The sequence below is a fragment of the Cupressus sempervirens genome, chromosome 6 (assembly GCF_028749045.1).
Source record: "Cupressus sempervirens isolate cs-2001-9-10 chromosome 6, ASM2874904v1, whole genome shotgun sequence".
NCBI classification, from domain to species: Eukaryota; Viridiplantae; Streptophyta; class Pinopsida; order Cupressales; family Cupressaceae; genus Cupressus; species Cupressus sempervirens.
In genome coordinates this window covers 713,603,932-713,616,267 of record NC_143123.1, presented here as the reverse complement: position 1 = coordinate 713,616,267, position 12,336 = coordinate 713,603,932, and the positions used below count along the sequence as shown (strand labels likewise).

General features: G+C 33.9%; 1 protein-coding gene across 1 annotated transcript in view; it reads left to right on the top strand.

Moving 5' to 3' along the window:
* The window catches only part of LOC149554274 (external alternative NAD(P)H-ubiquinone oxidoreductase B1, mitochondrial-like), a 123,438-nt gene that overhangs the window by 18,070 nt on the left and 93,032 nt on the right, over nt 1–12,336 (top strand). The window contains exons 3-4 of the mRNA XM_089789494.1: nt 11,007–11,210; nt 11,419–11,669. Of these exons, the coding sequence (XP_089645620.1) occupies nt 11,007–11,210; nt 11,419–11,669 (455 nt within the window). The remainder of the gene's footprint in view (nt 1–11,006; nt 11,211–11,418; nt 11,670–12,336) is intronic.

The following is a 12,336-nucleotide window of genomic DNA, read 5'->3' as shown; positions in this document are numbered from 1 at the left end:
GATCCTTGAAAAACAAGGATAAACAAAGGCGAACACACACACACACACACACACACACACACACACATACACACACATATAAAGGATAACATAGATAAATGCAACAACAAATATAAAAGAGATTGCAATGTAAGACTTAACTAACCAGCCAACCAAAGATCCCCAAGCTTTCATCACTTACTAATGTTAAAGTTTGTAGCCATGATAGAGATCTTTATCTCTTGAAATCAGGATGTTATTGCCGTTATTGTCATCTTCAGCTAAAAAGGTCACTTGAGTTTAATTTATATATATATATATATAGAATAACATAGATACATGCAACAACAAATATAAAAGAGATTGCAATGGAACACTTAACTAACTAGCCAACTAAAGATCCCCAAGCTTTCATCACTTACTAATGTTAAAGTTTGTAGCCACGATAGAGATCTTTATCTCTTGAAATCAGGACATTAATTTGTAATATTAATTGTTAATGACATGTGTCATTCACAGCACTAGGCATGAATATTCGATGAGTTATAATTAATTATAGGAGTTATGGGAATCTCAAGAGACCTTCGATTATAATATGAAGTCTCTCCTATTGTTATATATTTGCATCAAAAAAAGGATATTGTACACTTGAACATTTCATTATCAATAAAGATATTTTTGTTGTGTGGTTGGGTTTTTCCCTTCGTTCTCGAAGGGTTTTCCCAGGATATTTCTATTGTTTATTGGTTCAGTCCTTATTGTTGCTTATCACCATTGATTTCTAGGCTCTAGATTTAACATGGTATGAAAGCTAGATTTGATAACAATATAAGAAATTGTTGAAGGTTGTGAATGGGTTTATTTATTGTTTGTGGCTCGAGACCTTTCTCTGAATATTTGCAGATATTTGTGAAAGAGACTGTTTGGTATAATAGCCTGGTGCTGAAGTCACTTGTGCCAAGTTAGAGGCTAGTGAAACTATGGCGGAGGACTTAATTTTTTTGGAGGAGGTATTGCAATGCGTAATGAACTATGCAGATGACCCAAGTGCTCAAAACATTTTTCTCACACTTCAAGAAATGGCGTGTAATCATTCCATGTGACCATGGCCTTCTGCTACATAATTTGACTTGTGATTTGACTTGAAGATTTAAGCAGTTGGAGTCCCTGAAGTTCAAAGGCTAGTCGGGAGCCTCACGTTGCCTTATCTCATCCCACAAGAGCTGGAATAAGCTTTTATGCAATTTTGATATGATTTTTCTTTAGAGATTCTTTATTTCTCTTGTTTGATTCACATACATTTGTAATGGTTTAAAGAAGGTTTTTCTAATTTGCATGTTGATTGGATTAAAGGATATGTAGCAAACTTGGAAATGAATATTGCAGATGCTGGGCTCCCTCTCGATGATCAAAGATTTGATATGCAAGTCGCAGAAAATTCAATTGATAAAATAAGTGTTTTGGTGCGGTGGAACCATGATTCTATATTGGTTCGGGAATGCAGTCTGAGAGCCATCGCGGGAGCTTTATTCAACCACGGTTCTAAATCCATGTTAGGAGTTTTGTTTTTGTGTATACATGTGTGATTGGTAAAATTTATTTGTTTATTTTTCATTTGTATCTGTTGCAATCTTTTAGAGGTTATCATATGTAGTTTTTCCGATTCTCAGTTTTTCGACTATCGCATGTCCTTCTTGAAGTTAAGTGGCCTCTTGATATGGTTGCTATCTTGTCATCTTAGTATATTTTTTCTTGCGTTATGTGGATGCTGTCTGGGCATTGTTTTCCTTTTTCCAACCATTCTTACAATTTGATCTTCCCATTAGTATTTGTTTCTTTCTTTACATTGGGCGTTATCTTTCTCATCATTGGTGAGTGAAGAATTATATATTATTATCGTCTGTTACTTATTCCTCGATTCATCTCTGTTATTTATTTTTATTGAGATGTTTTTTTGTGAGTTACCTAGAAGATTGTTTGGATAGATTCAAAGGTGGTCGGAGCCGCAACAGAAGCCAAATAGAATTGGAAAAGTATTTCAATGGATTTCATAACTGGAATTCCCAAGGTGAACGGAAAGGATTTTATATTCGTGGTGGTTGACAGATTGACAAAGTACCCACATTTCTTCGTCATCCCTTCAGATTTTCAGGCCGCACAAGTTGCCGATTTGTTTTTTAGAGAAGTCTTTTGTCTACGCGGGTTACCTCGAAATATTGTCAGTGATCGGGATGTGCAATTTATCAGTATCTTCTAGACAACTATTTTGGTTGGTAGGGACAAAATTGTCACCTCAGACAGACGGAGAAACGGAGATTGTGGACAAGTGGCTCGAAGGATACCTTTGGAACTACGATTCAGCACAACACTGGGCGCAGGTCAAATGGATACACCTACGGGAATATTGTTACAATACCATGTACCATATGTCCATTGGGATGGCACCATTCAAAGCTCTATATGGGTACAAACCCCTTTCCTTCATCGACACAATTCTGAGAGATAGTGGTGCACCAAGGGCGAGGGATTGGCTTCAGGAGGGACAAGACATCTTAAGATACTTGAAGGAAAATTTACAATGGCACAGAATGAAGAAAAAATGTACTTCGACAGACACCAAATAGAGAGGAGTTTCGAAGTAGGAGACTTGGTCTACCTCAAGCTCTAGCCATACTGACAATCCTTATTGAAGGAAAAGGGAAAAGAAAAACTGAAGCCACAATTTTATGGCCCTTATTGTGCAGTGTGCCGCATCAGTGAAGTCGCCTACGAGCTGGAACTTCCAGAGGGGAGTCGTATCCATAATGTTTTTCATGTTTCCTGCTTGAAGAAAGCTGCGGGACAGAGCGTCGCCGTAGCTACAAACCTTCCACCGCTCAATGAAGAAGGAAAGCTCATATTGGAACCAACAAAGATTATTGAAGTACGTGAGAAGACCTTGCAGAACCGAACGAAGGAATATTTGGTATGCTAGAAACACTTTCCACTGGACGACGCAACCTAGGAAGGTGAGTGCATTCTACAACATCCAACATTGCATTTGCTTGAGGACAAGCAAATTTTGGGATAGGAGGACTGTAATATCCCCATCATAAAATAGATTATTAATCAAACTATTGTTAATGGGCCGATTGATTTAATATATCTTGGACCCATTTTTGTTTTGTTTCCATAGTTTATGTTGCCGTTGGCTATCTTTGTACACCCTCGAGAAGTTTTTCCCACGGGTATTTAAGCACAACTTGTAGGTAGTCATTAGGTATGTGATTTGATTATATTTCTTTGTACTGCAAATTCTAGTTGGGATTCTGTGTTGTTCGCCATTTCGAAAGTGAAAGATCTTCCCTACTTGGCTTCTCGGTTTCGGTGGGATTCAACCCTCACCCTATTCCATTGCTTGTAATGCTTTGCTCAGACCTGGCAAATTGGATCACCATCATATTGTGAATTGGAGAAATCACTATGTTGAATTTGATCAATTATTTGTTGTGTGATTGGGTAATTCAATCTCTTGTTATCTACATTTTAACTTTCTTTATATCACCCTCTTTACCCCTTCTCTATTCTCCTTCAACCTCGTCCATCAACTGTATGGCCCAAGCATTTCCCCTTCCAAGCATAACATATGGCTTAGTTAGTCTCGCACCGTATCACCGTACGGCCATATAGCAGGCACCAACCTCCCTCATCATACACCAGCCCATCCATACCGTACGACTCTGTTTTATAACATACGACCTCTTCTAACTGCAGTTTTTAGTCACCGTACAGTAGCTCTTGTCTTTAGATACTAGTGTACGGACATCTTTGGCAAAACGTTGATAATCTCCTTGTAGGGTTGTGACAAAAGGGCAATAGAACATTATAGTTGTAAGTATTTTATTTTGGTTCTTTCTTCTTTATTATAGAGCTAACTTTTTAGGAAGCCCTTGGAGAAAGAGTTTAATTTGCTTCATGATGATATGGAGATAGTAGTATAACTTTTTACCTAGAAACATGAAATACATTTATTATGGAGGGTAATTTGTTCATAATGGGCTGCACAAGTAAATTACTATTTATTGTGCTATAACATATATACATAGTTACCAAAAATTATAGATATAGGGATAGTGGTACACAATCCTACGATGTAGTTTCTTAGTATATATATGTAGAGATTTATTATACAAAATAGGGAAGTAATCTCTCCATTTAAAGTATACTAGGGGATTCAAGGAATTGTTTTCTATATTAAAGGATGCTATAGATGATAGAGTATTTAAAAAGGGAATACTGTAAGAAACCTACTAATTCTGATTCGTTTTTACAAGTTTGGATGTATGACATTTTGTCAAACACTTTGCATGCATGGTCCGATTTCTGAGTTCTTGTTTTGTTTTCAATGTCCAATAATGAAGAATGTGTAGAAATGCCAATACCAAATGCATTATGTAGTGCCTACCCCTAGTTGACTTTTCAATTATTATTGCTGAGCTCTTTTAGGCCAACTTTATGTTTATGCTTGATGATCAGTGACATTGTTTTCCAGATTATTGGATATTGTTTCATCTCAGTTGATTATATGACGAGTTACTTTGGTGCTAATTATTTCTTGTATACCTTGATTTCAATTATTTCATGATGATAGTTAGATGGATTATTTGTATGCGTTTTCTATGGATACTTACCCCATACTTGCATGTGTATGATGTACCTGTATGTTTACTTTATATATTATGTTTCTGATATGGTTGAGGGAGGGAATCATAGTCACCAGCTAGTTGGGATCTACACGATGCACCACTTCCCGCCATTGCCTGTTTAGTTTAGAATATGTGTATGTACATGCACAGATTTTATGCAGATTGTAGGTACCGGATATCGACTTCCTTAAGTTGCCAAGATCAGCGTACCCTATTGCAATATCTCAATGGTAAGAGAGGAGAGATAACTCTTGAGTTTGAATCCTATCCTTAAGCCAATTGTCCTAGAAAGTAGGACAAGTACTTGAGTTGTTTACCTTCCGAATTTGTCAAGTGACGTAAATTCGTGATTATAACCCTTGAGTTTGCTCTAGTTTTTTGTACTTTATTATGGGTTTTCATTTCAGTCTTGTGGGTTTGTGATTATTTTCTGTTATAATTAAATCAAATTAAAAGAATAATTAATGATTTATTTTAATGAAAATTTTATAAGGAAAATTCTATATTTAATTATATAATTAATTAAATAAAAGAATTCAATTTAAAGATTGAGTTGAAGTCTAATTTTGAGTGTAACAATATTTATTTAATTTAATAATAATATATTTAGGAGTTTATTTTTAAATAAATGCTAAATATTATTATTACTTAAGTTAATAAATTTTTGTATTAAAAACGTCTCGAGAATTATTAAAAAAAGAAAACAATTTATTTAAATTAAGATATTTTAATTAAATGTAAAAAATGTTGTGCACGAATATTTAAAATGTAATAAAATAATAAAAGATAAAGATCAACGAATCTTCTCGTGTGATTGCACAATCAAAGCCCTAAATTTAGGGGAAAACTCTTTATTAGAGATCTAGAGTTCATTTTCCAATAACCAGGTTTTGGAGGAGCAATTTTGGGGAAGAAGGGTTTTAGGAAAAAAGGGCATTGTTTGCATGCTTCTTGCATTTGTCGTCTTAGCATCAAATTCAAGTAGAATCTTGTGGGTTATTTGTGTAGTAGTTTTCCAGTCTTCGAATTCCTGTCTTTTTCGTGTCTTGATAAATCTATTTTCAGAATTATAAATTAAATTGAAACCCTTCTGGTAAATTTTATTTGTTCTTCATTTTGAGATTATCTGTATATGAGTATTGAGAATTTAGAAACCCTCTTTTCGTTAATAGAATGGTATTTTAAAACAGGTAGGGTTTGAAAAAGAGGTCGATTTTCCAAAATGCGAATTCGATTGTTTGCAATTAATTGCCCTATTGCCCTATCAGATCTGGAATGAAAATTATAAAAAAAAAAAAAAATTTAAATAATTAGCACAATAATTTATGGTTACTATGCTAATTATAAAAATATAAATTGCATTAGTTTGTTTGTTTTAAATAAACAATTAAAAAAAAAAATAATATAAAATATTTTGGAGGGAGGCGGGCGACTACATCCCACCTCCCCTCCTCATGACAACAGTGTACCTTGCTGCGCATGTTGCAGGTACTGTTGTTGACGCAACGGAACTCTGCTGTGGTAGCCTCATAGGCATGACTGACGGGCCTAAAATGCATAGTTAAAGTTGTTTTTTAATTAAAATTTAATTTATTAAATTTTAATATAGTAAATTATTAAATTTAGTTCGTGTTTAATTTAAATTAAATTTATTAAATTTAAAGTTATGGTATTATTAATTTGTTAATATTATTTTACTATTATAGTAATGATGATTATTAATAAACTAATACTATTTATTATTAATTAATAATAATTATTTTAATAGTTAATATTAATTGTTTAATTTTATAAATATGCTTTTAAAATTATATTTTAGATAGTAAATTATAAGTTGTTTGGAAACGGGGTTTTAGTGTTAAATCAATCGGGTTTAATTAAACTATTTATTTTGAACCTAATGATTGATTTATCTAAATGAATAAGATGAACTTTAGGCTTACATTGTTAAATGAAGTATGTAAATCAATACCCTATTTGTATATCGAAAACTCTATAAACCGTAATACTTGGAAATGAAAACTTAGAAATGAAAAGACAAACCTTATTGTTAACTCAAATTGTGTATTTTTACAACCAAATAAGACTATGAAACTACATTGTCAGTTGTATGCTTTCTTGTGTGTTGTGTTTGGGGTTGACTTAGAGTGTTGACCAGTATCAAAATGTTTACTAGAGGCTTTGGAGTTTTGTTCTGTGATGATGTTATGGCATATTTTGGTTACGATCTTTTATACCCAACCATGGTGATGTGTCATGTGTGCTCTATGCTGAGTTGATCAGATGTTTTGTTATTGCTTTCAGTTTCTCTTGTGTAGAACTGAACTGAATGGTGTGACTTTTCTGATATAACCTTTTTTCATGAGGTGATTATGCGATTTGTTTTGGTGATGTCATGCTTTGGTATATGTGCACTTGATTTTGGATCAGTCATGTTAGGATGATTGTATTGGTAAAATCTGTGATATTTTAATTCCTTCCAGTTGCTTGTTTAAGAATTGATGTGTGTTTTATTGTCGTATGAGACCTTTTACTAAGCTTAGCATAGGTTATCTATATGTTATGTTGGGAAGTGGCTTGCAATGGAGGTCGGAGCGCTAAAGAGGTTGCCTGGGTAACCCATTGTAGGTTTTTTAATAAGTGATAACATTTCATTAGATGAGAGTAAAATGAATTAATAAGAGTCTTTGTTTTTCCTCGCCCATGCCTTGAGTGCTAGTATAGGCTAGGATGGGAGTAGAGAGGATGCTTGGTTGCAACCTTGCTTTGTTAGTATGCCTTGTCAGTACAAAAGGATACTGGTGCTACATAGAGTCATTAGGGGGCTGAAGTCTAGTGAGGCTGCCAGGGTAACTTTAGAGTTGACTTGTGCAATGACACTTGCCCACTTACATATTAAATTTCCTATGTGTCATTGTTGCCTCTAGGCTTAGATGTCACTTGTGTCTTGGTACCTTGAGTTAGATTGCTTTCAAGTTTTCCTTTACTTAGATGTTACTTTTGACTTTAGGGATTGTTATCCTATTTGGTACTTGAGACTATCTCCTCAGCGTGGTGGGAGTGGACCCTTTTTGGGTTACCATCAGGTTGGGTGGTAGTGCTTTTTACTTTTACCATTGAGATCTGGCAATTCAATGCTGTGGCTGGAGTTCCCTGTTCTATATTTCCTTTCATTATGTTCTTGTGTACTATGATGATGTAATTTGTTTTATTATGTATATTCTTTCAACCTTTCATACCCTGTGACCTGTATAGTGGATGATTGTGCATTCTGATTATTGCCAAGTGACATTTGAGATAATTGTATATTATTTAAATGGATTTGTACTTGCAATTATTTTTTAATGTGGATGTGTTATAGATTGGTTTTAGTATTAATTAAACTTAAATGCGATTCAATGTCATGGGACCCTTAAGAATTGTAATGTGTTTTATGGTATGTGTTTACGTGTATGTTATTGCTTCTGCTATATTATATCTGTTGTTGTTAAGTTATTATCTTTAAAAAAAATTGTTTGGCAAACTTAGTGAAACTTAGGTTAATTTCTTTAAATTCTTTTGGGTTCCTTGGCGGGGCGTTACACATTAAACATATATATTAAGTTTCTCAATAAAAGCTCACTTTATTAGCATTAGATCAGATCAATGTAGGTTTGATACAATTAAAACAGCAGACTACTGTCTCACATTTGAAGATTATTACAAATCAAAATGGACACACCCATACCTGAAAGCAAAGATAGAACCCCAATATTCAAAAGAAGGTACAACTGTCTCAAGTGCTGACCAAGATGACTGATATCAGCAGCAAATATTCACTGAAGATTTGATATGAAGTGCTGACTTTCAAACCCTAACTGAGCATTGTCTAACTCCTCGAAAATAATCCTTGTGCCAAAAGAATGCTATAGTTGTGCCATGATCAAAACTGTAACTGTATTTAATTCCTGTAAAACCCACCAAAGAGATTTCTAGTTGAAACATCCATCAATTTGATAATGAGCGCAATGGTGATTTCTGAATGAATCCACACCAAAGATGGATTTGGGTTTTGGTCCAAACCACTGAGAGACTCCAAGGGGTTTCATCCTCAATTTTTTGTATTGAAAGCTAAGCTCCCAAACCCTTTAGAGAGAAAAATAAAATAAAACAAGTATATCAAATGACTTCCTCAAAACCCTTTTTATAATTCTCAAATGAAGTTCCGGAAACCGTATTTAAAATTCCCACTTATATAATTTAATATTTAACTTGCATATGGGAATTAATAATAAAGTGGCCCCCTCATAATTTCTTCATTATTATCAAGTCACATTGATTTCCTTATCTCCATATGTTGGCACCCCATTTGGCATAATAATTAAATACTTAATGACATTATATAATAAAAGCACACTTGATCCCTTATATGCCTTTCAATCATAAAGAGATGTAATTTAATTATTATTATAAATTCAATGCTAGATTAGACTTCAATTAATTAAATTAAATCTTTGAACTCCATTAAATGCGAAATATCAAACCAATAATTGATCCTGATAACTTTACAATTATAACCATGGTGCCCTCCGATTATCAAAATGACTAACCATAAATAGTAAGGATGGACCCATATGTCCAAGTGGCATACTTAAAATAAATTGTATAAACAAAGCCTGAAAGATCTCTGGAAGGCAAACCACAACTAACTTGATGCGTTGAATGGAGAGTACTGAAATAGATGCTCAAATGGTTAGCTGAATAATCTTGAATTGCCCTTAGAGGGCCCCATCATCACCATATTAGCCTATGGGGACCACTAATAATAGGCCAACCTTTGAAAATAATTGATTCTCAGGAAGGCACAAACTTGGGACATTAAAAATACCTGTCAATATGCAATTGAAATGATCAATCATAAACAAAATAAGATGCCATTTTTATCTAAAAAGTTTGACATAAATATGAGTAAGGTTATCATCAAAGGTTTAGCTTTAATGATACCTGATCATAATGATAGCTACTACTTATTTACTTTAGTTCAATAAGTTTTTTATGGCTTAATAATAACAAGATTTCTTGTTATTAACTACCAGAAAGACAATTACTCTCTTAGCTACCTACAAAGCAATTGGTTGGTTATGAACTTTATATAATCTAGTAAAAAAGTGTTTATCAGTCTTTGGGAGTCATTATTCTTTACCCTGTCATAGGTGCTTATGTTTGTTTGACTGTTTCTCCCAGTAAACTTTCTTGAGATTACAAGCAGTTTTTATTGAAAGCCTTCGACATAAATAGAATGGATATAGTAAGTAGTTTGTTTCAGGTATAAATAGCCCTGGCATCCTTCTTGTAAATTGTACATTATTCCACAGACGATCAATGCTATGGGACAAAATACGCTGGACACTTGGTGCAGAATGCTTTAAGTAAATAATATGTTTTTGAATCCTTCATTCAATAGGGAAATATAAGTCTTTTTTTCGAGAAAAAAGTAATCATATCAGATTGTGTCAAGTTGAATAGAGCAAGTAGATTACCACAATCCATAAGATGATCTGCATTTGCTTCTGGATTCAATTGCAGGAGTGCGATCTGAAACACCAATGCAAAAAACATTCACACAATTGAATCCAGAAGCAAATGCACATCAAGTTGAATATTATTTACTAATATACAATGAACAAATTGTATCTCAAACAAATTGTGTCAAGTTGAATAGTAAGAGCAACTAGATTATCACAATCCATAAGATGATCTGCATTTGCTTCTGGATTCAATTGTGGGGGTATGATCTGAAACACTGGTACAAAAAACACACACAATTGAGTCCAGAAGCAAACGCACGTCAAGTTAAATATTATTTACTAATGTACATAGAACAAACTGTAACTGCTAATTTTTTTTTGTAGCCCATAAAGTGATAATGAACACTAAACATTTCAAAGTGAGGATTTTTGACTGCAAATATACATACAGGAACCAATAGTATTTTAAAGGTCTAAGAAACTTCACAGTCAATGACTGACTCAGTGCAATAGACAGATTGTATTAAAGGGAACAAACCGGTCATCAAAACCTTCTTGATGCATATTTCATGTCAAACAACTAAGAAGCCTGGAAAAAATGCATCTTAAGTTTCTGTCTGATCTCATTCTGCTCCCTTTCAAGATTGCGTTAGATTTTGTTAGGTGTTCTTAAGCTATTTCTGATGAATTCTGATGTTCTAAAATCTTGATATTTAAAACACACTATTTCGTATGAGGCTTAATATTCTCGAATCTGGATATTGACAAAGTTAGTGATCAAATACCTAGAAAGTGTTTTTCTAAATACCATGTGTCGTTTTATTTTGTTTTTCAGAAAAAGGAAGACGTGAGATTCTGGGAAGCAGAGTGCTTGGACATAGATCCAAAGCAGAAGAAAATTCTCTGTAGTTCTAACATTGATGCTGGCAAAGACAAGGAAGAATTTCACTTGAATTATGATTACCTGATTATTGCTGTTGGAGCAAGACCAAACACATTTAATACTCCTGGGGTAGCTGAGTACTGCCATTTTTTGAAGGTGCAACTTGCTTTTAAGTTGGGGCTGCATTTGGTGAAAAAATGATGCTACACATATCTACAACAATTAGGGATGCCCCAGAAGAAAATTTTAAAAATTTCTCAAAATGATTTCTTTTATCAGCATAATGTGAAACAAATTCTTATTATTTATTCCAGTGTTGAAGTAGCCTAATTAAAGCATTTTAAATGAATTTGAATGCATTCAGGAAGTGGAGGATGCTCAAAGAATACGCAGGAGTATAGTGGATTGTTTTGAGAGGGCAAGTTTGCCTCATTTAAGCAATGAAGAGAGGGAAAGGATTCTTCATTTTGTAGTAGTTGGTGGAGGGCCCACAGGAATTGAGTTTGCTGCAGAGTTACATGATTTTGTTCATGAAGATTTACTTAAGCTATATCCTTCAGCGAAGGAGTTCGTGAAGATAACTGTCATTGAGGCAGGGGATCATATCTTGAACATGTGAGGCACTAAATAACTATTCTTTATATGTATAGTTCTAGACTATAAAGAAGCTAGCTTTTAGAAAAAAACTTGAGCTTTTTACACTACATGCATTCTATATTATTGCCAATTGGGATAGTAACTCAATCAATTGTGAGAGAATACTGTTTGATAATTAGTTTGGGTTAGGTTAATGGTTTATATGTCATTGGATATATAGAGTGAGAAATAAACAAGATTGGTTGGATCCCAAGCACAATTTAAGGGATGGTTTAAGTTAAAATATTATGTGCTATAATGAAGGCTTCATTCTCTGGGATTATTGTATGGTAATCTTTAGTGAGCTAAATTTGGAGCTCTGTTAATGCTTCTCCAACCCTATCTTATCAGATGCAGCTTCTAAACTCACCAGATAAGGAGCTAGGGGTACTTTCCTCCACAAACCTTGCAACACGCCCAATAACTTAACCTAGCTTATCAGATCCATCCTCTACAACCACCAAATAAGGGGTAGTCTCCTCCACCCTCTTGAGGAGGTCATAACCTCTTTATAAATGCAAGAGCAACCACACTTCACTCAAGATATTTGTAATATACCTAATTTGTATACCAAAATATTGCAGTTCTCTCAAGTTTCACTATGTAGGCATTTTGTCAAATAGTTATTTCAACACAATAGCATAAA